Source organism: Falco punctatus (assembly GCF_963210335.1).
Source record: "Falco punctatus genome assembly, chromosome: 3".
NCBI lineage: Eukaryota > Metazoa > Chordata > Aves > Falconiformes > Falconidae > Falco > Falco punctatus.
Window position 1 is genome coordinate 104,186,380 of NC_137582.1, and position 25,056 is coordinate 104,211,435.

Genomic DNA, 25,056 nt, shown 5'->3' on the forward strand with positions numbered 1-25,056 from the left:
CGGCGGTGCGTGCCGGGGGGCGGCTGCGCTGCAGCCACCCGGGTTCTGGTCACGCCGCCGGCAGAATCTTTCCCGCGCGGAGGACACACGTTTGAGCCCCGTGGTCTGTTACCAATCTTTGGTCGCTAGATGGCAGCAGCGCTCCATGCAAACTAAGGGCAGCGCATGTGCAGAATCGGCTTGACGGCTGGGGACCGGCGTTGTGGCTACGTACATACGGGCTGTACGTATGGGCTACGCATACGGTCCGGGCCCGTTTCCGGCCCACAGGGCGTGCTGGAGCGGTGGTGGCAGTGCGGGGCCTTCGCCGGGAGCCTGGAAGACTTTCGGGCCGGGACGTGCAGCGCTGCGCTGGGTGAGCGGTCGGGCTGAGGGCGGCCGGGGGCCGGCGGGCGAGCCCGGGCGTGGCCGTCGGGCAGCGGCCGGCCGGGGGGGACGTGGCGGGCTGGCACTCCGCCACGGCAGGGAGCGCCTGGTGCCGGCGGCGGGCGGCCCGGCCCGGGACCGGCGGGGCTGCCAGCGGTTCTCGTCTCCCCGGCAGTGACGGTGGTCAGCGGGCTGCTCACGGTGCTGCCTTTTTTTTTTTTTTCTCGGAGCTGCGCCGCTACCTCGGCGAGGAGCGGCGGCGGGGCGGCCCCGGTGCTCCCTTGCGGCGGCGGGGCCCGGGAGGGGGGTCGGCCCGCGGCGCCCTGCCGCCCCCCCGCCGCCTCCGGGTGCCCGGGCAGCCGCCGCAGCGCTGCGCGGGGCTTTGTCCTTCCCCCAGCCGCCGGCCGGGCCGTGGCAGCGGGCAGGGGCTGCCGCCCCCCGCGGGCCGCAGGGGCTGCCTTGGGGGCTGCGGTAACGCTGTCTCAGGGGGTGGCTCAGGAGCCTCTGCCCGTCTCTGCGAGCGGGCAAGGGAAGGGAAAGCCAGCAGTGGAATCCCCACCCCTCGCCCCCGATTGCTGATTTCTCTAAAAACTATTGCAAAGGGCAAGCGTTTAACTACCGGGGAGGGTCGGGAGGCAGCAGCTCAGGTGTCTCGCTGATCCTGTGTCGTGACAGTCAGCTCCTGGGCCAGAGCAGCCGAGGGGAAGAGGCCTTTGGATTTGCTTCCCAGTGAAACGGGGCTCTTTTTGTTTTTTCTTTTTACCTAGGTTCATCCGGAATTGTACGTTGACAAATCAAGGGGAGCGAAAGTGAAGGTCAGTCTAGATGTTACTTTTCCACATATGCCTTGTGCTTGTGAGTCGGACCGCTGACCACGGAGGGATAACTTTTGTACTTGCCGAGGGCCCACGAGGCTCCCAGTGCTGCGCTGCTGCTTGGGCAACAGCCGGGGAGGAATTGGTGGTCCCTCGTGGTTACGCAGCCAGGCCTGCTGGGCGCTTAAACCAGCTCATCCAGTCAGGCAATATTATTTTTCTAGATTGTAAATGAGCCTGAGGTATAAACCTGACATGCGGAATTAGACTCTGTAACTCGAAAGTTATAAAGTAGGTATGTTTATTGCGCGCAGATGCACGGGGGATCGCTCCTCCACAAGCGTGCATACCCGAAGTGACGAACCATCCCACATTTATACAATGAAACAAATGAATATTCAATTAACGCCTATACATATTTGTTACCTAAACCCCGCTTCGTATGTTAATTAGCTTATCAGTCCTTTGCCTGGAATGTGGTGGTCTTGCAGGTTTGTAGGTGATTCATGTTCTTGTGACCATCCGATCTTCTCCAGCAAGGAAACTTAGCACTCCCTCCCTCTAGATAGCATTGGAATATCTCTCATCCTTTTCTCATTCTTTTTTAAATAGCCCCTTTTGTTAGAGAAAGAAGGGCAGGCGTCTCCCGTCTCCCCTTTGTTAGAGGAAGAGGGGCAGGCGTCTCCTCAAAAACTGTAGTTGTCTCCTCAGAGCTGTGTGCCTATGTGACCAGACACCGCACCCATGACTAGTCACCATACCCACATTTCTGAGTAGACATATACAATCACAGTCGGTGTTAAGCGTCCCCATTTCACACTATTTCTCCATATCAAACCCACTTATGTTTCTGTATGGCGGTGTACTTTGTCAGAGAGCTTAGTCATACTGACAGAGCTGGCACAGAGTTCCCTTGGGACTCCAGATTTGACTGTCCTGTTGAAAGGCGCGAGAACCTGCTTTGGAAGTCACTTGGCAAGGCACAGCTTTGCTGTGATTTTTGTACTTGAATTCTGACTGTAATGCCAACGCTACGTGTTAGCCTTTCTCCAGCAGTTATAAAAGCAGAACGAGCGTTAAGAATCTGCTTACCTTGTAACTAAATTCAAAACAAAGTTGTGGGATGAAGTGGCTGGAAGTCCTGCAAATCTGACTGGGTATTGCTGCCGTGCATGTCACCTGTCTGTCTACTGATCGTTCCTGCCTCTTGTTCTGTTGTAATTCCTTTGGGCAGTGCGTTGGGCTCTAAATGTCGTGCATCTTGACTTCCTCCTGACCCTCCAAGATGTTATCGGTCTTTGCCTTCCTCACGTTTAACAGGGCGTGGGAAGGCCAGAGAGACTGGAAGCCTCGGCTGTTCTGTGTGGAGAAGCTGTCGGCCTTCTAAGAGAGCGTGTAGCCAGCAAGCGCATCGTGGTGCTTCGATACCAAGCTGATACCACAGGCCTCAATCTTTTTTTTGTGAAAAGGGATCACAAGGAAATGTGCTGGTGTTGAAGGGGGGAAGGTGGCGGGGGAAGAGGTAGGAGGCAGCTTTCAACCAATTTTAGGCTTAACTCCTGTGTTCCTGAAAATGGTTCTGGGCTTTGAGGGCTTTGCTTTTGGCTTTTTGCCTTAAGCGCGTCTACCTTTCAGGGTAACGCTTTCTTGGAAGTTGGAAACGGTCCTTCTGGGACACCAAACCAAACCCCATACCTGGGAAGGCCATTTAGTGTGCTGCACCGTGCGTTTTATTCCCTGTCAGTCACTTGACCCTAGACGTACACGCTTTCCTGGTTTGGCACGTTCTTACCCTGCTGGCTGAAAGATTCTGTCTTTTCATTTCCTCAGCTTGCCACAGGCCATAACATTTGTGTGTTCATAGACCGCTTTCCTTGCTCGCCGCTTTCAGATTTGAGCGTCGATGCCATGGATGTAACAGGAGAGCAGCAGTAGGATGTAGAGCACAAGCCGTTTAAACAGCACTTGGATAAAGCTGCCAGTCGTGTGACTCCAGAAACCAACAGACACAGTAAGATGCTATTCTGCCATTCTTGGATGGATGCTCTCATAGTCTTTCCATCACCGTGTGCCTGCTATGAGGTTCATGGGAACAAGGGACGGCTGAATCCAGAGCGCTTTAAAGACCACAAACTCTTGAAGAGGGTATAGGACGGCAGTCTGCTACACTGGCAGATGAGACAAGCTCCTGTTTCTTATACTCAGTACTTTTGCAAGGCAAGTCTTTGCCTGGTCCCTCTGAAATTGCAACAAGGACTCATGGCTGCATTTCAGGAGTAGAGCTGCTGAGTGAATAGGCTTTTCCTACTAGAAGTCAAGCAGCTGTTCAGGCAAAACTTGACTTTGATTGCATCTTTAAATCCTAGGAGGCTGACTGTCCTGGTTTCAGCTGGGATGGAGTTAATTTTCTTCTTAGGAGCTAGTAAAATGCTGTGTTTTGGCTATGATGTGAGAACAACGCTGATAACCGCACTGATGTTTTTAGTTATTGCTGGGTGATATTTTTCCTAAATCAAGGACTTTTCAGTTCCTTGGGCCCTGCCAGCCAGAGGGCTGGGGGGAGGCAAGAGACTGGAAGGGGACACAGCTAGGTCAGCTGTCCTGAACCAGCCAGAGGTATTCTGTGGGACGTCATGCTTGGTATAGAAACTTGGAGGGTTAGCTGGAGGGAGATCGATGTGGGGACTGCCTGGGCATCGGTCAGCGGGTGGTGAGCAGTTGTACTGTGCATCACTTGGTGTTGGTGGGGTGTTTTTCTTTCCTTTTCCCTTCCTTTGAATTTTACTCTTTCTTCCCCACCTTTCCATCCCAATTATTATTATTATTGTTATTTCTGTTGTCCTTATCTCTTTATTCTGTTATAAATTATTGTTCTTATCTCAACCCTCGAGTTTTGCATGCCTTTGTGATTGTCCTCCCTACCCCTCTGGGTGGTGGGTGTGTGGGGGCGGGGGGGGTGGGTGAGCAAGTGGCTGGGTGGTGTTTGGTTGCTGGCTGGGATTAAACCATGACAATCTGTTTTTTGGCACCTAAGGTGGGGTATCGAAGGGTTGAGATAACAACAGGTCTAATCGAGACTGTGTTAGATTAAATTGTTTGCAGTATGCATTGTATTAAATTCATAGTAATTGGCTACAATGCTGGCTTATCTGTTTTTGAATTTGCTGCCCATTGTTTAAATCTTTAAGTCCTGGTAGGCTGACAAATGGGACAAGGTGGTTGGAGGAAAGAGCTTCTCTCCAGGGAAGGCTCCACTGACTTGAGCTTTAAGCCTAAACTATCATCTTACTATCTTTACTTTGTGTGTGTTAATGCATACCTGATAAATACATTTCAGTTAATTTATCAGTTAGTTACAAGTTGGCTATACATAAACCTCTCCTCTGCTTTTTTGATGTGTTGTGTTATGACTTAATGTTGTACTTCAATACAAACCGGGAACGATTCTGGTAGTGTTGCAATCTAATGGTAATAATGCATCGTCTTTTCTTGTCTGTGAACAGAAGGGAATCAAGCCGACTGTCGCTGTTCCCCCAGGCAGGGTGGACACCTGAACAGCTTTGGTCTCAATGCCCAAGCCTGGGCCCAGCCCGAGAAACGACTGGCTGCTTCGGTAATTTGGCCATAAGGTATTAACTGGTTGTGTGGGAAGGCGCCTAAACAATACTGTCTGTTCTTTGCTTCGGTATGTCTGATCTGTAATGGATTCTTAAACGTTGGGTGTTGAAGGAGGCTTGGAGAGGCTGTGCTGGTCCCTGGCCAGCAGTCCGTGCCCTGTGGCAGGGGCTGGGGTCTGCGGCCGGGCAGAGCCGCGGTGTGCAGGGGCGCAGCCCGGCCCCCGCTGGGTCACTCTGCTGGCTGCTCCGGGGAGGCTGCTTTGAGCAGCGCTTTTGCTTTTGTATTCCTCTTGCCGTGAGGCAATGTTATACTTTTGTTCTCATGAGATTCTGTCACGTTAGCTTTAGGCCCATTTCCCACTTATTAATTAAACCTGGTCTGCGGAGGACTGGAGCTGCCCTTCTCCCACCCCTGCTGTGATGTCACGTGCAGATTTTGTATTTGAAGTCTCAGCTCTGTCATCCAAATTTTGAATGAAGATACTCAGCAGACTAAAGACCAGGGCTGACCCCTGTTCAAATACCTGTCTTGTTTGACAGTCAGCCGTCAAGAACTGGGCTCCAAGTGCAGTATTTTATGAACCCGCTCAAGCCACCCGCCTTATGGTAATTACAGCATGACAGTATTTCCCTTGTTTGCTTATAGGAAAGTTTCATGGAATAGGGTTATGGGTCCTGAAAAGGTTAGGATACAGCCCATCCCCTGCTTCCCTCTTCTTCACTGATCCAGTTATTCTCTTAAAGGAATTAGAATGGTATGCCACTACTGGCTCTTGGGGGGGGGGGAAAATGAATGGTGACTGTTTTCTAGTGCTGTGTTACTTTTTAGGTGTTTGTACGTCTGTTTTGGTGTCCCATTCACCTACCCTGTGGTTCATTCATCCTAGTATCTTTTCATGTTGAGTTGAGGCTGACTGATGTGTCCCTCACTGCTGCCCCTTTTGCTATAGGAGCAGGCAGATAGGGCAAGTAAGAAGCAGCGGTAAAAGTGCTGAGCAGAGGATTTGGTTTTCCCTTTCCCAGCCATCCCTTTGGCTTGCTTTGTGACTTACTCCCTGCCCCTTTATTACCTCTTCTTTAAGAAAAGATAGGTATTTACCTCGCTGCCATAACGTGAGTTTTAATGAACCCACAGCTGAACAAAGCAGAACAGACCTAGCACAGATAGTTCTGTCATTCATTGGCATGTTTTAGGCAGGTAAAATGAGAGGAGGTTTACCCTGGAGACCTTTCTTCCCTAGTTGTTCAGCCTCTGACACCACCATCTATGCATCGCCTGCCTCAGTCCTACATTTCTTCTCAGGGTTGTGCAGATTATCAAGGCATATAGGTTGTGTGAGGTCTTGATTTTTGAGCCTTGCTTCTTTGGAGGAGATGCCCTTGTCTGCACAAGGGGTGAGGCATGTGTCACTGTAAACCTGCACCAAGAGCTGGACGCTTGGCCATCCTGACATGAGGTGTCTTGAAATAGATCCGTATCAGTCATGGCAGTCTATACATGTCCAAGATATTAGGAAGAACTGTAAGAAAGCAAATGCAGCGTAGTCGTGTATTCTGCACGTACACACCACACCCTGTGGTGTTCTAAAGCAGCCTTCTGCTTTCAGCCTCCCAGGCAACGTTACTTGTACAGGACTGTGCCTTTTTTTGATGGTTTTCAGGCTCATTCAGTCTCTTACTGAGCCCTTCTTTTATGGATGGATGCTTTTTCTATCGTAGGTGATGATCAGGGCTTGTATGTAAATCTAGGGGCTGGAGTTTGACAGGTAATCTCGGTGGAGCAACAGTAGTGGGTAACAGGTAAACCGAAGCCTGGAAAAGGCAAGAGCACGCCTGCAATTTCAGGCAGTGAGGGCTGTAAAGAGGCTGTGTAAGGACACTGGTGATGACTAATATATTGTCCTCTCTAGATACAGACTTGTGTGGTTTACAGCACAAAATAGTGTGTCAGCACAGGATACAGATGCGTTTCCACAAGTCATGACGAAACGAGCTGGCTTGCCTTTACAATTCATTTATCAAAGCATTTCCAGTTCCCATTTTGAGGCCAGAGGCTAATGATAAGTATCTCTTCAGGAACACTACATGGTGCTCAGCAAAAATGATACTCAATTAAAAAACAAAACAAACAAACAAAAAAAACCCTGTTGCAGGTCATGACGTGTCCAAACCTCAGCACGGCACCTGAGGGACCATCAGCACTCAGACTCTCATGGAGAGGAAGGCAAAATGGCAGTTTATTGAAAGACACAGGCACTTACATACTAGTAACAGAGCCAGCCCCTTCGTGGGCAGTTTTCTACTTAGTTCCTACGTTTCCGTCACAACATGTGCTCTTCCACATCGCCGCATCCCTATGCTACTACTACAAAAACGCACACCCGTGAAACCTGAAGAGTGTCTATTTTGGCTTGAGAGTATTAAGTAACCTGGGATAACAGCTGAAAACACTTTGTGTATGCCAAAGTAACAGGAATTTTTGTTGCCAGTTTGGATTTGGGGAATATACAGAGATGTTAATGCAACGGATCAGTCCTCAGTTCAGAACTTTGATGCTAACTTGCCTGGGGGACCCTCCTATACTTTTTTTGTATTTAATCAGTGAAAACTGCTGGCTGGGGGTTGATTTGGAGAATCATACCCAGAAACACCTTTCTCTGAAAGGCAGCAGTAGCAGCAGTTCAGTAGAAAGGATAAACAGCTGGATGGTTTGATCCCAAGCATGCTTATAGGTGTCTTCTGACACTGAATATCGGTCTAAGACCCAGATTACTAGAAATGCTGTCCTTCCAGGCTTTAATAATAATCTAAACGTTTCTATAGGTATTCTATTAATTAGGATACATAGGGGTGTTTATTGACCATTGAGAAATAAGTCCAGTGTTTACCAATCTTGCTGTGTTGTTGGCCACTTCAGCTTGCTAGAATTTGCCACTTTCAGTTTGAGGGCAGAACTCTGTGGTTCTTATGCCTATTCCAAGAATTCACAAGGGAGAATAAAAGGCTGTGTGTTGTTTTGGGGTAGGGTTTTTTTATTTGGTTTGGTGGGCTTTTTTGGTTGTGATTTTTTTTTTTGTTGTTTTGTTTTTTAAAACAGAAACCACATCAGACACACTGTCATATCTTAGTCTTAGTCACCTCCTCATTTGCTGGCCAGTTCTGTGCAAACATGCTGCGTTAAAATGACAGTCTCTCTCGGTCTGCCGTTACGGAGCCAAGGCAGTTACAGCTGTGATTCCAAAGAGAGCCTATGTCCTTTATTTCATTTGTTTCCTATTAGCTGTAGCATAGTCACTGGACAGCACTGAAGGATGCTTTACTAAATATCCTGTCCTATTTTTATTTACCTGGTCGCCTTAACGGCACAGAAACCATTAGGAACAGCCTTCAGCAATAAGTATTTAGACCCTGTTCAGAGCTTTGAGCACAGCCATGTGAGTTATCCGCTCTGTTTCTCTGTGCTGCTTCAAATTTAAGTTTTTAGAGTAAATGTGGTGCGACGAGCGAGGGGAAGCAAGCGGCCGACTCAGTGTGAGTGATAAAGCAAGCTTCGATTTATTACGGCGCGATTATGTCTTATATACAGTTCCAGTTAATTATGCCTACAAGTCATCTGCTAATTGGCTAAGCTCTAAAGGGTTACATGTTCATACGTCCTCCTACTTGCGGTTTCTGCGGATAGCTAGCTACATATATTTTTTTCTCTCTTGTCTACACGAATTCCTCAAAGTTATTTACAACATTAGGCACAAGGTCAGTGTTTTCCTCGGCTTCCTTATCAGCATGCCTCAGCACAGCTGCAAGGCCTGCTTCAGCTAACTTACGCTAACTTTGTTTCACAAAGATCTTTAAGGGAGTCATGGCCGTGATCACACGGCCATTCTGCAACATTTCCCCCTTTTTCTCTTTGCGCAAGCAAAACTTGTGCAGTTACACACTCGAGTAATTTTCCGAATACAAGAGAGAACACAGCTTAAACATACGAGTGCAATGCTAACAATTATTACTATAAGCAATACACTTTACAACAGCCCTTTTAAACTACCAGAAGACCGCCCTAATAATAGAGCACCATAACTTTGTCCATTAATTATCAGAGGTCCTCGGACACGAGTTGCAATTTTTTGTGTTCGGTTGTCAATTAATGTTGTATCCACTGCTGTTGCCAGGTCCAGGCTGAGGCTCCCTCGGGTGGCGGGTTGTAACACAGTGTCTGTCGATAAGAGTTGGTCATGTCTCCTGGAGGGGGTGTCGTGAAGGTGACAGGAGTCGCGATTGGGGTCGACGCGCTGCGGCTCCTCGCGCTCGGTTTCTCGTTTCCCGTCTGCCGACAGACGTTGGTCTTGTGGGTTCCTTGCTGACAGTTTTGGCACCACACTTGACATTGTCGACATCGGTCACGGGTATGTCCTGGCTTCCCGCATCGATAGCAGAGGAAGTCTCGGCGCGTGGTGGTCACTGGCTTCGGGGGCGCAGTAGCCCCAGGGGGGCGCAGAGGCGCAAGCGCTGCAAATGCCTGACTTTGGGCTTGCACTAAATCTCTCCCTACTGCTTGGATTGCTTCCACTAGCAAGGCTTGCTGACCTACTGGCACCCGACTCATTCGCTCTAGCATTGTTTCTACAGAAGAATCTAAGGGCAGGGTTACTAAAATGCCTTTGGTGTCACTGTTACTATTCTCCAAAATACATTGGCGCAATAACGGCCCTTTCATAAAGTTAGGTGTATCTGGTGGGCTCACTGTGGAGGCCTGACTCATTCACTGTACTACGTAACTGACAATATTTTCCAATCAAAGCCTCCCAGGTTCCCTGTCTTTGGTTAGCGGCATTCATCTGATACGTTACAGGGAAAGCTTGTAGGGGGTTGTCTTGATCAGCAATATCAAATATTCCCTGAGCAGCCGCTTCTTGTGCTATTTTTTGCCAATTAATGTGCGTAGAACGCACCAGTTTCTTTACTGTATTTTTTTTTGTTTGTTTGTTTTTTTTTTTGTTTGTTTGGTTTGTTTTTTTTTTTTTTTAGAATTTTGTATTGACTGCTCACTGCTATTTTCTTCCTCAGCAGCACTTTCGTCAAATGTGTCCCCGCCCTCTGGCCCCCCGGAGGCTACTGCGCCGAAAAAGGGGGGGGGGGGGGGGGCGAAGGACACGAAGGGTCTATAGGTGGTACAGTGGGCTCTATAGGTGGTACAGAGAGCACTATTTGTGATAAAGAGGGTATTGGAATGTGATTTTCACATAGCATAACTTTTCCTGCATTAGGATCTGCGCTTGCAAGTCGGCTTGTTACTGCCGCAGCAAGGCGCTCTGCTTGATATCTTTTTACACAATTAGTTACTTCATGCCATGATTTCATCAATTCTTAGCAACTTTATCATCATCAATTACTAAATCCCATAAACAATCTCCATAATTACGCCATTCATCTACTTCAAACATATGCTCAGGATCTGTAAAATATCCTTTTGCTTTACCCATAGTAATTAACCTGGCCAGATCTTTTAAAGGGCCTACTCCCCGCTTTTCTAAAAAGCATCATAAAAGTGCTACCTCTTTTTCCATAGCGCGCTTAAAACAGTCCTTTTCCTTGATTAAGATGCAGCCTTTTCTCTGGGTAGACACTCACGGGCGGCGAACCTTTCCTTGATTAGTCGTCGGTTCAAGCACGGATCGAGTTACGATGCCTGCATCAGTCGATCTTCACTCCCTGGTCGCTGCTACCAGTGCTTCTCCGTCCTCGCTGTCCGGTGAAGAACAAGGATTGGGGGTCCTTTGTTTGGGCGCCACTTGCGACGAGCGAGGGGAAGCAAGCGGCCGACTCAGTGTGAGTGATAAAGCAAGCTTCGATTTATTACGGCGCGATTATGTCTTATATACAGTTCCAGTTAATTATGCCTACAAGTCATCTGCTAATTGGCTAAGCTCTAAAGGGTTACATGTTCATACGTCCTCCTACTTGCGGTTTCTGCGGATAGCTAGCTACATATATTTTTTTCTCTCTTGTCTACACGAATTCCTCAAAGTTATTTACAACATTAGGCACAAGGTCAGTGTTTTCCTCGGCTTCCTTATCAGCATGCCTCAGCACAGCTGCAAGGCCTGCTTCAGCTAACTTACGCTAACTTTGTTTCACAAAGATCTTTAAGGGAGTCATGGCCGTGATCACACAGCCATTCTGCAACAATGTGGAGTGTGATCAAGTACATTTCGGAGCAATTTGCAGGCACTGCTTTTAGAGCCCGTGACAAACTGCAAATGTGAAATAACGCCTCCTGCGCCGCTCATCTGCACGGGAAGCTGTGGGAGCAGCACTGAGCGAGCGTTGAGGGCAGAAGGCTTGAGGCTTCTACTTCTTGCCTACAAGTAACAAGCCTGGCCCCAACCAGGGACTGGGTCTCTGTGGAGGGGTTTTCCCTGCCTGCCGTGTCCCGTTCCTGTAGCCTCTGGGGAAGGACAGCTTCTGCAGCTCCCTCTGTGCTGACGCTGCGGGCAGCAGCTGAACCAGCCGCGGGCTGGAGCCTATAAAGAGGATCGGAGAAGCGTGCTGAGTTTTCCGATGTCCCATCCCAAGCTAGGTGCTCCCTTGTTTTCGGGCCAAGGGCTCTGAGGATCTGTGCTGAACTCTTTACAGTTTATTGAGCCTCCTGTGACCAAATGTGGTGATGACCCCGCTTCATCGAGACGAAGGATGGCTGATGCTAACTAGCCATGTCCAGTGGAAGCCTGTGGGAGTTAACATGGGCATAGAGAGTTCTTTAATCCAATACTTGGTGGCACCAACTGCTTTAATTTTGACTTAAATGAGACCAGGCACTTGGTATGCAAACTGCAGAGGTGTTCTGCTTACAAGCAAAGCATTTGGTGTTTTTGCTTTTTAAAGAAACTCAACAGGCAGTATAAAGAAAGTAAGCAAGCTGAATTGTAAAAAAAAAAATAAAAAAAAAAAATCAGTGAAGCTATCAAAGAACTATGTGTACCCTCTAGAAATTCAGCTAGCGAGCGTACCAATGGGTGAGATTTGTCCATTTTTCTTGGTGGAAAAATTTCTGCCCTGTGAGCCGTGAGGATGGCTCTGATAGCAGGGAGAGGCAGTTTCTGCCACTGTGCAGAAGGGTGATGCTTCTGCTTTCCTGGCTGGGTTTGGTAGTGCTGTCAGTGGTGATTGTGTGGCTCTACCAAGATCAGTCATTTGAAGTGTTGCCACTTGTTAAGTATAATTGGTGGCTCTGGTCTGGTGGGAAGCTAGATCTGCCCTTCACGCCGTGTGACAGGCTATCAAGACCATGTGTCAGACTGGTTATGCCTTTACTGGTGGCTGTAGACAGAAAATCAGAGGGCAAGTGCTGCTCCTCACATTCACTCTTTCCACCTTTTTGCAGGCTGTGTGAGAGAGCACCTAGATGTGTTTGAAACATCTGGGAATGAAGCAGACATGGCTTTGCCACCTCTGTCAGGATCTCGGAAGGGGAAAATAGCAAGAGAAGTTACCAAAGCCCCAGCAGAATTGGGACAGGGGGGATGGGAGCTCCCAATAGGGTTGGACATTTGGGAATTGTGTGCCAGACAAGTACAGAATAAATGCTGCATGTGAAGCAAAGACACCATAAGGTAAAAGGAGTGAGTGAAGGGCGTGTTTGTATGGGAAAGAGCAGTCTGAAGGCACGAAAGGAAAAATGGTTGAACACAAGGATAAAATAAATGAAAGCATAAAGCAAAAGCAATAAAACAAAAGTAGTAGGTAATGTTTATTTGGAGGGGAGCGTGTGTGTGTAAACCCCAAGCATTAGGAATAGCCTGCAATTTCCAGAAAAAAACACCCTCAAAAAGGGCAGGCCGAGAGGAGAAAAAAGAGAGACTGTGGTCTAGGAGAAACACCTAAGAACAGGCAAAGAACCTGGAAAGGGCATGAGGTTTAGCGAAACTGAGTTGCCGCTAGCAGCAGGGATGTCCACTGCTAGCCTGTACAAATGTGTGATCATATATATGTATAAAATAATATATAAATGATTATTAAAAAAACCATGATCACATAGTAGTGACGTGGCCTCTCCTCTTTCTCCTTTTGGTCCCTGTGCTGCCCTAATACATCTGCCTCATCTAGGCTCTGGTCTTGCCCCATCACCAGGGTGTTTGTGCTGTGGTCAGGCTGAAGGATCCTTAGTTTCTATTGTGCTTGTGGTGGTTCAGTGTGGTACAAATAATGGATATAAGCTGCTTATTAATGTAAGCTATGTTGTCATAGGGACGCTGAGGAAACTGACTTACAAAGTAAAGGTTTTCAAAGGAAATATTTACCAAAGAGCCTTCTCTGTTGATGTGTTCCATACCTTGGAAATGGAGAATGACTGTTAAAGAAAAACTTGAGTAAAACAAGAATAAAAAAAACATGTGCCAGGTGCACACTGTTGCCAAACAAAGAACTTCAAACTTGATGACAAAGCTGTATATAAGCTTGCATGATGAAATGTGAAGCTGGATAAACACAGCTTGGTTTTCATTTATTGTTTAATGTCTAATCTGTCCAGCATCATAAAGATCTTAATGCTGAGCCAAGTTTTGTGAGACCATGTTATAGTTTCTGATGGAAACCATGCAAAAAAGGATGGGCTTTCGTGCCAAAGCAGACAAAAGTTATGGTTTTGACTGTGTTATGCTTCAAGTTTGGGAGTCTACGCTCAAAGTAAAATACAACTGGGAGACTTCTGGCCAACAGAAGAAAAAGTTAACTGGAGCCGCTGCTTGGTTGCTTACTGCTTTGGTTTTGGGTTAGGTTCTTTTTTTGTTGTTGTTGTGACAGTCTGTAGTCTGCCTTTGTGGTTTGGTTTTTTCTTTATTTACCGCGTTGTCATAAATGAAAATGGAATACAGATTCTTTTCTGCCTTTTGTTTCCTTGTTAACAAACATCTGGAGACCCAGGCTTCTATAATAACTAAGCCTTAGCAAGTAGGTCTTGCTCTACAGTGTCTCTTGGGAATGGTTATATTACTACTGGCTCTGCTCTAGAGGAGGAAGTCAGCTCAGCTTGTGTTTTCCCGTTGCAGATGTTGTCCTGGAGAAGGCCATGCATAAGTGCATTCTGAAGCTATTGAAGAGCCATATTGAAGCGATGTTGAAAGAGTTTCATACTGCAGATGGATCTTGGAAACAACTAAAGGAAAACCTTCAGGTGGTGCGGCAGAGGAATCCTCAGGAACTGGGTGTGTTTGTTCCAACACCAGACTTTGTGGATGTTGAAAAGATTAAAGTCAAGTTCGTGACCACGGAGAAAATGTATTCACCTGAAAAGAAAGTCATGCTGCTGCTGAGAGTTTGCAAATTGATTTATACTGTTATGGAGAATAACTCAGGTATGGTGCTTCTTGTGGTTCAGGTTCACTGTTTTTCTAAACCTGAGGTTCTGTTTTGGTGGAGGAAATCAGACCACCTGATTCTGCAGATGTGTCTCCTCTCCTGGAGCTCTTGTAGCATCTCCTTGCCCTTTTGAGAGGCCTTCTTCCTCTCTTCTTCCTTCCTAATACCTGTGCATCTGGCAGCACATCTTACAAATTCAGTGTGAAGCAGAGTTGTGAAGCACCTTAAAAAAACCCCAAACAATCACCAGCTTTGCTTAACAGTAGGCTTTTGAAGTTGGCTGTCAGAAATGCTGTCCTCTAAGCCTAGAACTTGACGCTGGTTCTAAATTAGTGTTTTCCTGGAAATTGTAATAAAGGATACACCCAGTATTTAGCTATAGTAATTCTGCAGTGTGTATGCAATATGATAGCTGCGAGGGCTCTGTGTTAATGGCTGGAGGAAAGCAGCCCCTGATCCAGTATTTTTGGCTTGCTGTGCCTCTCAATGTTCTCATTTGGACACTTTCTTTGTGTTTTTGCAGGAGAAATAACATCTATTTCTACGCTGTAGCAAGAGTCCAAAAGTGACCTTGAAAGATAGATGGTTAAATGAAACCGCAGACCAGTTAAGACCTGCTTGATTAGGCAGTGGCACAATTAAAAAGCTGTGCTGGACAGCATGAATTCATAGGTGCAGCTCTGTTGCCTGACATCTTATCATACACTGCCGTGGTAGGTCACGAGCTAAGGTGAAGCAATGCCGGTGGTAGTGGGAGATTTTTTTTCCCTAAGCATAAGCTGCTGCAGGTGGCTGGCAGTTTGCTTTCGAGCACTGAATCTGCAGCTGGGCCCTGCGCCGATCAGGATGCTTGCTTGCTTTTGAGATTTGAGGTGAATGGTGAAAGCTTGTGGCTGTAAAAGACCCCCAGGCACTTTGGCAAGATTTGGGCAGGAGCGTAGACCTGGCTTATTTCTGTGCAAAATCCTGCATTTTAAAATGGGTATAGGAATCTTTGCCCGAAGTGCTGTAAACTTTTTTTTTTTTTTTCCATACTGTATTATCACATTGAGTAAGGTATTTCCAACATGCAAAAGAAAAATACTGAGAGGCTGCTGGTGAACAGTTGTACTGAGGGGCTTGGGCTAAGATGCAGCAAATGGTCCTTGGGTTGTTTTGCTTTTGCTGCATGAAGTTTTAAAACATGACATCAAGCCAGCTCCGGTACCTGCTTTGTCCTGCAGTCTCAGCCAGATAATAGTGTAATACCTGGAGGGTATGCCTTAGCTGGTCTGACTTTCAATATCAGCCCTTCAGTCCTCTGGAATTTCACCACAGTTTAAATTGGCTCCCGATCTTGATGTTTCAAGTGACCATCACACCACTTCTGCAATGAGCACAGTTTGGCCAGACCCAGAGATCTAGCCACATAGCGTTTTCTAAAGAGAAAGTTTAAATTCAATAAAAGTAAAAGGAACACAGACAGACCTAGGTACAGCAGAGCCTCTGTGTGTTAACTTGTGTGCTGCCGTTACCAGTGATGCTTCACCAGCTAGTTGGGAATTACATGGGGCTTTGCTCACTGGTGTTTCTAACCATGCTCTGTCGAGGAGATGTGCAGAGTTTTCATGTAAAATCTAGTACGCTTTTATATGCAGGCTTCTCTGCTGGGTTTCAGACTCGGAAACTGGTACTTGTGGCTGGATCCTTCCAGAAAGGGGACGTCGTCCCTGCATGTATAAAGAAAATGCCCATTATCTCTTAGCCACTGACAGAAGTGCGGGTGAAGGTCAGGCCAGACTGGCATGGCTGACTTTTGTGAGTTCACCAGTTGAGCTGACGCCAAGGTGAGCCCAGTCTTTAAATTCCCTTGCGTGCCTCAAGGTCTGCATCATCCAATTTGTGCTCGTTAGAAATACAGGATGAAACTGGATGCTGCCCACCAAGTGTCAGATGATGTTCTCTTTGCTGCACATCTGTAACGAGAGGCTCTAGAGTAATACAAACGTACTGGTCAGTAAAGGCAGCAAAATAACGCTTTCCTTTCAAACACCGAAACTGGTAAAAGGGTGTGATTTGTCTGTCGTTGCCTGTGTTCTTTTTGAACCAGGGAGGCTGTATGGGGCTGATGACTTCTTGCCTGTGTTGACATATGTGCTAGCCCAGGGTGATATGCTGGAGCTGGATACTGAAACTGAATACATGATGGAATTGCTGGATCCATCTTTGCTGCATGGAGAAGATAATCAACTTATTTTTATTAGAACTGAGTGGCGGGCTGGGGAAGGGGGATTCTTCCTCACCTCGTTTGAGTAGAAACCCTTTTGACGGAGTCCTATAGTCAACGATGTCGGTAGTGTAACAAGAGAACCTCGTAATTATTTCCACCTTAAAATAAGAGAAGGCTGGTTAGCTTGCAGAGTTACAGGCCCAAGTGACCTGGGAATCTGCTGACGTACATAATGCCTTAGGAAGGAGTTTGTTGTTTTCAGCCAAGAAGGAGGAGGCATCATGTCTTAGCAAGCAAACGTACGCTGTGCAGGTGCCAAATGTGGTTATCCTTCTGCGCCTGAAAAAGTCCTGAGAGTATGTGTGGGTCTGCAGCGTTCAGTTGAGTTGTGAGACCCGGGATGGGACCCGGGTTAGGTGCTTTGTAAAAACTTCTGGGGGGATGCTCTGCCCCTCTGGGGAAAGTGCTTTGGAGAATGTTGTCCCCCTTAATGATCCTTGCTTATGCCCAATACTTGCTTCTCACAGAGTATTTTTATGAGGCCTAGGAATATGTTTCTTAAGGCGCTCTTGAACGATGGCTGAAGTCTGCTAGAGGCAAGGAAATCTCCCTCCTTTGTTTTCACAGTGGTGGTTTTAACAAAGAGGTATTCTGCAAGCCCTTGGTAGGCCCCAGAACTTACCAGTTTATGAGGAAGTTTCAAAGGTTCTTGTGACCAAGCTCAGCTGTGAGTTTTAAGTATATGTGTATATGTCCCATTTCTGCTATCTCTTGGGTTGCTGAAATTGCTGTATCCTTTTACAAGCCGATATGCATGACAGAACTGTGCCAGGTTTCCTCCGGTTCAGTACTAGTCCGTTCCCTGCTTTGTGTGCAGGGTGCATTGTTCAGGAATCTTAGGACAGAAAATACTTGAGATGTGAAGCTGGAGATCATTAACACACTTGAAAGGCAGAAGTATTTACTGGACTGTTAAGTCGTGTTGTTTTTAGTGTAGCAAAAGTTGTTATCTATTGGCTGGCCCTGTCTGTGGGCAACTAGCTAAACTATATGGTGCAGGAAAAATTGTTTAGTGCTTTGGGGTTGTGCGGTTCAAATGTAAATGTATTGTCCAATTTGTCTGGTGGGTCTTGCGTGTCTTCCACGTATTGAACTTGTTGCAGAGCTGAAAGCGGAGAGGATGCTGTTGGTAATACAGAAAACACTACTGTGAGCATAGACTGCATCTCTGAATGACTCCACAAATAGACCTGCCTCTTAATCGAACACTCCCACTCAAATAGTTTACTTAAAGAGCAAGAGAAATAAATGATAGCCTGTCTTTTGTTTCTCCTGGTTGCTGAGGACTGTTGCCTCCTGTTGAGACTCCTTTTCCTTTGTGACCTGCAGCTCCTTTTGTACATCAGCAACTCTGTTGTGGCTATAATTTGTTCTCCACTTGCATAATAAAGGTGAAGTCTGGAGAGCTGTACACGTTGCCTCCTGAACACAAGAGGAGGACAACTAACAGAACAATACCTTCAGTTGATGATTTTCAGGTAGAGCTTTGGGCTGAAAAGAAAAAAAAAACCAAACCAGGGGATGGTTGTTTTGTTGGAAATCTCCATTTGAGAAGTATGATTCATAATGATTTCCTTGGGGCCACGAGTGGTGTGAAGCAGTGCTGAGAAGACAGCTGGCAAATTTGCCTCTGTTTCAAAGTCTTTCCACTTCATAACAGAGCGTGGTTATGATGGTATAAAGGAAACACTAAATAATGGAGCTTTCCCACTGTCCTTTGTATTTAAGTCGTGCAGAGCGAGGACTGAACAAATCTTATTTTAGATTCAGCTTCTTTGTATGCTTTGCTGTTAAAAAGAACAAACCCAGATTTCCAGTGGTATAAATCGGCACAACTCTCCAGTAGCGATTGGTGGGTTACCGTGGGTAATAGAGAGGAGACTTGGGAGAAAAGCTTGCCTACAATTTTAAAGTTTAAGCAAGGAGTAGAGTTCTATACTGTAGATGTCTTCATGTTTGTGGTTTGTTTTGTGGGTTTTTTTTCTCCCCCCTCCCATTTCTTATTGCTCTTTCAGAGTAGGGCAGTAACTCCAAGTGAAGAATAACAAAACAGTCGGGATTACTTCATCTTTTAAAACCAGGTCTGTATGCCTTTCATATAGGAAGATTGTTACATAGATAGGTATGCTGTTGTCTGTCCAGATGCATCAGTTTGCAGACTGAAGCAAGGAGGATGATGGAATCAAGAAGAAAGAATTTACTCCTTTGTGTCCGGTTGTTTACAGTTCATACCACAGTGCAAAGTTGCTGGAGAGGCTAACGACAACCGTCCATAAGTTATGATGTAGCTAAGAGCTTGAGAAATGAAGGTATGGGGTCATCAGGAGGTAATTAAACCTTTCAGTTGCGGCTCCTTCTGCTTTATCAGTGTCCATGCAAACAACCACAGCACATGACTGAACAGGAAGGAGCTGGGAAAAGCAGCAGGCTCCCACAATTTGCCTCTCTTAGGAAGAGAAGAGCTGACAAACAGAAATTCCAAACTATGGCCAGTGCACAAAGCTAGTCCATCTTACTGGGATCCATTTTATATTCTGCTTACCTGTAGTTAGGTGTCACATTCAAGTAGCTTGAGTCTTTGTTCTTTCTAGCAAAATATTACACTTCATAGGAAAATTAATCACCTTTCTCTTTCTGCTGGATGACTAAATGACAGAAGATTTTTTTCAGCAGGATCTTGTATTCAGTTTCACCTTCTCTTCCTCAGCAACTGAACTTCAGCCAAGCTACCTGTACAGCTGGACGCCGTGCTGGATGCTGGAAGATGCAGGGGAGCACGGGAAGAGCTGGCACCAGGTGTGTCCAGGGCTGCTCCTTTTGTTGACTCTTTCAAAGAGAGCCTTAAATCAGTAAGATCGCTCCACTTCCAGGCTATGCTTGGCACAAAATCAAGCACTTTGCTGCCTGCCCAGAATGCCAGTTTTCCATCTTCTTTCTCCACATCTGCAGTCCTGAAATGACGCACCTTCCCTACAATGAATGTGTAACACAGCTTCAGCTCAACTCATCTCTCCCACATTGAACCAGGATGTGGTCACCGCACGTCTGTGGTGCTGTTTCACAGCCTTACCACCAGCTTTTGGGTCCTGGAAAGGCCTTCATCCTCATCCTCCCTCCCTCAAAAGGATGGAAAAGCAAAAAATCTGGTATTTTGATGATGATGAAATACAACTTGCTGATACTGCATAAAGAATTTTGATACTTAGTATATGAGTTACAGGCATTTGCACAAACCTCAACCTCTTCTTGAAGCAATCCTGTCGATCTAGAAGCATCGAAACACAGGTCTTCTGTGTGTTAACTATGTTAGAAATTGAAACTGTAGTGTGCTTTGTCTTATTTAGAGCTGATTTTATTTTATTTTATTTATTTATTTATTTCTTCACACCGGCTAACAAAAATGGATTAGTTCTGCTCAGTCCTAATGGTTTAAAAGCTCTTGCAAAGTTCCAGTGTTTCAGTCTGCAAGCTATGAAAAGTTTATTAAAAACCCAGAGTGCTCTTTGGAACTCAAGTCATATGAGCATTCTTCTCAGTCTTAGCTTTTAACAGCTTGTTCTTAGGAAACGTAAATTTTTACTATTGTGATTTAGCATGCTTAATTTATTCAGCATACAAACATAAGTACCAGTTCAGTAAATAAACAGGTCTTTCTTACTGTCATTTTTTCCATCTCCTTTCATTTTGCTGCTTTTAGTTTGTAATTGCAGTTAATTTCTTTGCAAAAAACCACGTGACGGCAGGCTGCTTTGCTCATGTGTCCAAGTGTTTTGTGGTTGGGTGGGTTTTTTTCCAGTTGCTTTCTATTTTACTTTTTAAATAATTTTTGAAAGGTAGAACTGCGTTTCCTTGTAGGGCTTGTTTAGAATTCATCTATGTTATCAGTTGTGCACATGTGTGAATTTCAACAGAGAAAAAAGATCCAGCTTTTGCTTCATGATCATACGGATTTACTTTAATGTTGCAGAGTAAATTTTGTTTCTGCCTCCGTCTAAGCCTGTTACATGAAATTTGGTTACATCAGGCTCAGACGCCAAATTGCCATCGGTTAACGTGATGAAAATGTCCTGCATGAAAATGGATTGCCTTTTGCATGCTGCAGCATAAAGAGTATGAACGGTTTATCGTGCAGCAACCTGTGGATCAACACCCTTGTGTGCTGCTGCCAGAGGGCTGGGTTTTCTTCTTTTTCCTTCTGACGAACATATTGCGTGAAGCTTCTCTTCTATAGTATTGACCCAGCAGTTGCAGCATCATCTCTTGAGCATGCTGCCTCTGATGTTTATTTTGCTTCACAGCATTTAGTTTCCTAGTAAGGCCAAACACCAAGTCCCGTTAAAACCACTGGTATTTTCAATGGGGCTTTAAGACTGTTTTCTGTTCATTCGTAATTGCAGGGTTAGAATGTGAGCCAAGGAAAGGAGGATGTCAGCTTATGAATTTCTGTTATGCCTGCCACAGTCTTACCACCAACAGCAATTCACAAGGTGGCTGTAATGTACAGGAATCACTGGTGTGTGTTTCACAACTAGAATATAGAGAGGCTTGCTGTTTGCTGCTGAGCTTTCTGTTTTCAGAGGATGAGGTTTGGAGGTTTCGTTTCTGATGTCTGTTTTCTCATTCTACAGAACTACCTTCGTGTTGCATTCCAGGAACTTAACAGTGGATGTACAGGAAAGACCTTACTAGTAAGATCCTGTATCACTACCGCAGATGTATGTCAGCTTTGTGCTGAAGAGTTTAAAGTGGACAATCCAGAAGAATATAGCCTGTTTCTTTTTGTTGATGACACCCGGCAGCAACTGACAGAAGATACCTACCCTCAGAAGATTAAGACAGAGTTGCACAGCCACCTACCACCCCAGGTCTTTCGCTTTGTCTACAAGCGCATTAACAGTGATCCATATGGTGCCATTTTTCAAAACAATGATGAGTCAGCTTCTTAAAACCAGCAACTCCTTTAATTTCTGTTCCTTGTTAACTCTTGAAAACATCTTTGTTGGCTGCCTGCCTTAGGAGCTAAAACAAGTCTTAAACCATAAATACCTAGTTAAACATGCACATTGCATACAAAACCCTGTGTAAACCATGCGTATGGCCAGTTATACAGAGTGTTCCACCAGCGTGTTTGAGCCAACAGCCCATGAGGCTGAATTTCTTGTACCACGGACTCTTTTGAAGCATATTATACCGTGGCCCTTTGCAGGTCTCTTGCTGTAGTGTGCAAAATATATTTTCTTGCACTCACCCTATAGCCGAATGTCATTTTGATTCAAGTATATGTATGCTAAGACAAGTATTTCAGTAAACCGGCTGGTGTGAGCTCAGTTTCACCAGCATGAGTTCGACAAGACTGTCCGATGCAGCACATCAGTTAACTCATCATTACTTGGATGATTGCATCCTTTCCTAATTTTTTTTAATTACAGAAATTCGCCGTGTTTTTACGCGCGCGCGTGTGTGTGTGTGTATATATATGTATGTATTTGTTCCTTCCAATTGGTTTTTTTCCCTTCTTTTGGGGGGTTTGGTAAGGTGGGCACAGAATGAGAGTCTTTGTGGGGACCCAGGAAATGAAGTGTTTAACAGTAAAGCTTAAAGCGTTTGCTGTACGGAAGGTTTCTCTGTACCCACCGCATCAGTTGCTTATTTAGCAGTGCCTGATGTTTATAAGTGTGCCCTGCGGAAGTCTGCATACTCATTAATGAGGTACAGTAGCTTGGCTCTGTGTAGAAAGGAGAGGAGCTATGAAGAACACACACCCATCCCTGCTTTTGTTTTTTATTTTTCCTTAAACATCCAGTGTTGCCAGGGCCTTTGCTTTCTCTTGCCACATTGGCAAAGCTTCCCAAGCTCTATTCCCCCATAGTCACAAAGAGTCTTCAGTAACTGCTGGGATGGTGAGTGAGTTTTGGGCTTCTAGCCCTCCATTCCTTCAGTCGTGAATTCCACTCAGTTAAAAACTCACGAGAATTGCTTAAAACTTGCATTTGGAAGTCATGCCTCAAACAATGAATTTGCGGAGATCCATTTACTTACTTACGCCAACCAAGAAAAAACCGTAATACCGCATCAAAATGAAACTTGGTGGCTGCTGAATCACTGAGTAATAGCGTAGAATCGCTGCTTAAGCCTTTACCACAATCATTGCAACGTTTGTTTGTAGACTGCTTGGGTTTTTGAAAAGTCACGTGGCTGCGTGTGGTGCATTATTCCCAAGGTGCTCCTTACTGCTCTGATGCTCTGTATGTTCGCAGTACTGGGTAAAGCGGAAGGCTCTGTGGCTGGGGAAGAGTGGCATCGACATGTTACTGCTCTCTCTGTTGCACCAGAATTTCAGTGGCTGGATTTGGCTGCTAAATTGATGGAACTACTGGGAGAAATTTCAGAAAAGTGAGTACCATGCTTATCTTTAATCTTCTAAAAGTAATCTTTCAACTGGCATGGCTTAGGTATTTGATTTGCATGAAAGAGACCCAGAATTTTGCTTTAAGTAGTGTTCTGATTCGCTGAGGATTCCCTGTAATTGGAGAACAAGACTGAAAACGTCGTGTGGCAGTGTAAGATCTCAGGATTTCTATGAAAGCTAACTTGCCAGAATGAGTAGGATGTAGCCTGAATTCCAATAGAGATACTGTATTAAAAAAGGTCCTTGTCTTGACAGCAAGAGAGTTTCATGGAATGTCAACACTTTCCTGTAGGGCCTCCAGCGTGCTCGTTCAGTAATCATGGGCTTTTTGCAATTCCTGCAGGCATCCTTGGAACCAATTCTGTATGGTAGACAGTACCTTAGCTTACTTTCTTTGTCATGCTTGGCTGCTTGTACCTGCTGAAAATTGAATTGAGCATCAAATGAACCCACAGGGAAATGTCCTGAACTCACGGTGGCAGGGCAACCCCATTGTAATTGGTAAAATGGGAAAATTGTACGTTTTGAAGCATTTGCCTTGTGAGGAGAAGGGCTGCCTTGTGCTAGGCAGCTAAACTTTGTGACACGTTCCGCCACTGCCCCCTGCCACACACGTTGAAGGAGGCAGTCCCTAAGCCAATGCAACCAAAAATGTGGATTTTTAGATATATTTTTAAAAAAAAAAGATTTCTTACGTGTATATGAGACCTGTGTGAGTGCTTAGCTTGCCCTGTTCTTTCTGTTCATAATTCTGAACCCATGGGCTGGTATAAAAGAATGGTTATGTGACAAAATTAGAATAAAACCTGAGCTTATACCGGATTTGTCCCTTGGGAAAGGACTGCATCTGTTACTGCAGTGTGAAAGGTGTTTGATTAGCGTATGACATCGTCAGACCTGCTCTTGGTCGGATTACAAGTTACGGGTTATTTAGCAATACATTCACCTGCTATTCCTTACTGTGGCAGTTTTTTGGGGTTTATGTTTCCAAAGAAAGGGTGGATTTTTCGTCGATCTCTTCGTGAGAGTATCAGATCGGGTTGCAGTAAATACATATAAGCAGCTCGGCTACCATGTGTACCGGACAGTATCGGAGCGCTACTCTGCTAGCAGTGGAAAGCCGGATGAAGATGCTTAAGGTAAGTGGTTGTTGTGCCTTAAGTTGAACAGAAAGGTTCTTGTGTTGAGGGTTCCTGGGCCTGTTTGTGTGGGTTTTTTAACATGAAACAAGTTCAGATAGTTGTTGATGAATGGGATTCTGTATGCTGCTTTAGATAGCTTTTCCTGGTGAAGAGCACATCAGTTACGAAACTTGATTGCAGGAAACGGAATGAAGCTGTGTCAGGGGAAGTTCAGGTTGGATGTTAGGAAAAATCCACTGAAAGGGCATTTGGTCAGGGCACCAAACCTGTCCAAGAGCTCAGGGAGAAACTGGATGATGCTTTTGGTCATATGGTTTAGTTTCGGGTAGTCCCTTGAGGAGCATGGAGTTGGACTTGATGATCGTTACAGGTCACTTGCCACTCAAGATATTCTAGGAAATCTTGAAAAATGATCTTAATGTAATAGAGAATTCACTTAATGTGGCTTTGTGCAATGACTGTCTTTTATAATAGCATTATTTTCTTTTGCCGTAGATATGAGGAAAGCTCTTCCCAGAGATACAGAGTAGAAATCAATTATACCTCTGCCTCATCCTGTGGGACCAGAAGACATTGAGTAACTGTAAACTGTGATTCTCAGACAACCTAGTAAGTGTCAGTTTCCTTCTCCCCAAAGCCCCCAAGAACTTACAGATGAGAAATATGAGGCTCAATGTTTTTCCCTGTGAAATACCAAAAAGCAATACTGAGAAGCTTACTAACGCTGCTTCTGTCGGTATTGGCTGCATATTCGTGCTCTTACCCTATTCTTCTTCCTTTTGAACTGTGACACTTTGGAGACTATTAAAATGGAATTGCTTCCTGTATGGTGTTGTCATGGCTTTCCTTCTCTGCCACAAAAGTCCCCTTGCTTTGTCACTCTCACGGAGCCCTGCTCTGAAACTGAAAATGTCTGGCCACTGCTCCCACACAGAAGATGCCAGGAAGGAGTTCTGTTGCTGGCTCTCTCCTTCCCTTTGCAGCCCTATAACTGCTGTGACAAAACCTGGGCTCTGTTCTTTCTGAGCCACAAAACCAGAAATTGGGTACGTTTAAAATACACTCTCCAGAACTCAGAGGTCTC

The 25,056-nt window shown here is 45.6% G+C and overlaps 1 protein-coding gene across 6 annotated transcripts; it reads left to right on the forward strand.

The window, feature by feature from the left end:
- Nucleotides 1–24,799, forward strand: LOC308060859 (ras and Rab interactor 2-like). 6 transcript variants are annotated; one of them, XR_013926942.1, is made up of 6 exons: nucleotides 1–355; nucleotides 13,843–14,148; nucleotides 19,129–19,217; nucleotides 19,371–19,567; nucleotides 21,050–21,286; nucleotides 22,679–24,799. XR_013926942.1 is itself a non-coding variant. In XM_080380071.1 (6 exons), the coding sequence occupies exons 1-5, from the start codon at nucleotides 166–168 to the stop codon at nucleotides 22,784–22,786; spliced, it is 930 nt and encodes a 309-aa protein (XP_080236197.1). In that variant the 5' UTR covers nucleotides 1–165; the 3' UTR covers nucleotides 22,787–22,814; nucleotides 23,824–24,799. The 6 variants fall into 6 exon arrangements, 3 of the variants coding, with proteins under 3 accessions (XP_080236197.1, XP_080236198.1, XP_080236196.1); XM_080380071.1 differs by lacking the exon at nucleotides 19,371–19,567 and having other exon boundaries at nucleotides 22,679–22,814; nucleotides 23,824–24,799; XM_080380072.1 differs by lacking the exon at nucleotides 19,371–19,567 and having other exon boundaries at nucleotides 22,679–22,814; nucleotides 24,468–24,799.
- Nucleotides 24,800–25,056: the final 257 nt, after the last annotated feature.